General features: G+C 42.2%; 1 protein-coding gene across 1 annotated transcript in view; it reads right to left on the reverse strand.

Annotated features, from left to right (window-relative positions):
• Window positions 1-243: 243 nt before the first annotated feature.
• The window catches only part of UBR3 (ubiquitin protein ligase E3 component n-recognin 3 (putative)), a 97,504-nt gene continuing 96,209 nt past the window's right edge, over window positions 244-1,538 (reverse strand). The window contains exon 39 of the mRNA XM_010190394.1: window positions 244-771. Coding sequence (XP_010188696.1) covers window positions 654-771 — 118 coding nt within the window. The 3' untranslated portion in view covers window positions 244-653. The remainder of the gene's footprint in view (window positions 772-1,538) is intronic.

Here is a 1,538-nt window from a genome sequence, read left to right on the forward strand (position 1 = left end):
AATTTACAGCTATTTCACTTATTTATGGAGAAAAAAATGAAATTCCTGAGAACGCGTAAGTTTTCAGTAATGCCTGAAATATTTCAACAGACCTCTCATGATAAGTGAAATACTCTTTAAAATTCAACTTTCAGACCAATTGTTACCATGCAGTCTCACAAGTGTTTTACAAGTCCTGTCTAACTACAAACACCTATCAAGCAAAAACCTCAAACCAACACAAAAGAGGCAAAGAAATTTTAGCCAACAGATTTAGTAGATGTAGTAGACACATACACTGCTTCAGCAAAAACTGCTAAAAACTCAACTCCACACAGAGAAAAATAAAAACCTGACAGCTATCCCTGGAAGTGAAATTTGTGCTTCTTAACAATAATGGGCTTTAAAAAACAAATTAACTACTGAGTGCAATCAGATTGCTCATACCATTTTGAGGATTTCATTTCAAATTACTGTATCGTTATTTAGTAGCAACAGCAGCTGATTTTGCAAAAAATTCACGTGTTGACAAAGTTCTATTTCCCTTTTATGCCCATACCCCACTCCACCCCGAGCCAAAGAGCTGAACTTCCATTCAATTAAAGCTATTGTCAGCCAAGATGCATTCGTTCATGGTAACACCAGTGATACGGTACGTAGGTGATGATGATGATTTACAAGCCATTGTAATGTGGCCCCCATCTTTTATTGATATGATCAAAAGTATGAGACACCCACTGCTGCTCAAGCACTTTGTATCTCTCCTTGCATATGTAGAGAGGTTTACCACGCCTGTAGGAAAATAAAAAAAGAAGAAAGAAAAAACTAATGGTTAATATACCAAATAAATGGAGAACTGCTTCATTAAATCAACATTAATCAACACAAAATACTCACATAACCTTTTCCCAAGGGAAGTGTGCATTTTTATTGCTGAGGGGCTTTTGGTTTTGCTTTTGATAAGGTAACAGAATCACAGAATCCCAGACCGTTAGGGATTGGAAGGGACCTCCAAAGCTCATCCAGTCCAATCCCCCTGCCGGAGCAGGAACACCCAGATGAGGTTACACAGGAAGGCGTCCAGGCGGGTTTTGAATGTCTGCAGAGAAGGAGACTCCACAACCTCTCTGGGCAGCCTGGGCCAGTGCTCTGTCACCCTCACTGAGAAGAAGTTTCTTCTCCAATTTCAGTGGAACCTCCTGTGTTCCAGTTTGTGTCCGTTACCCCTTGTCCTATCATTGTTTGTCACCGAGAAGAGCCTGGCTCCATCCTCGTGACACTCACCCTTTAAATATTTATAAACATGACTGAGGTCTCCCCTCAGTCTCCTCTTCTGCAAACTAAAGAGCCCCAGCTCCCTCAGCCGCTCCTCAGAAGGGAGATGCTCCACTCCCTCCATCATCTTTGTAGCCCTACGCTGGACTCTCTCCAGCAGTTCCTGTCCTTCTTGAACTGAGGGGCCCGGAACTGGACCTCCCTTTCTCTTGGACAACAGAATCCAGAAAACATCTCTTGTTCTCTTACGTGTGTGTAGCGTGGAAGCTACACTCCTTCCCTAC

The sequence above is a fragment of the Mesitornis unicolor genome, unplaced genomic scaffold, assembly GCF_000695765.1.
Source record: "Mesitornis unicolor isolate BGI_N332 unplaced genomic scaffold, ASM69576v1 scaffold1938, whole genome shotgun sequence".
NCBI lineage: Eukaryota > Metazoa > Chordata > Aves > Mesitornithiformes > Mesitornithidae > Mesitornis > Mesitornis unicolor.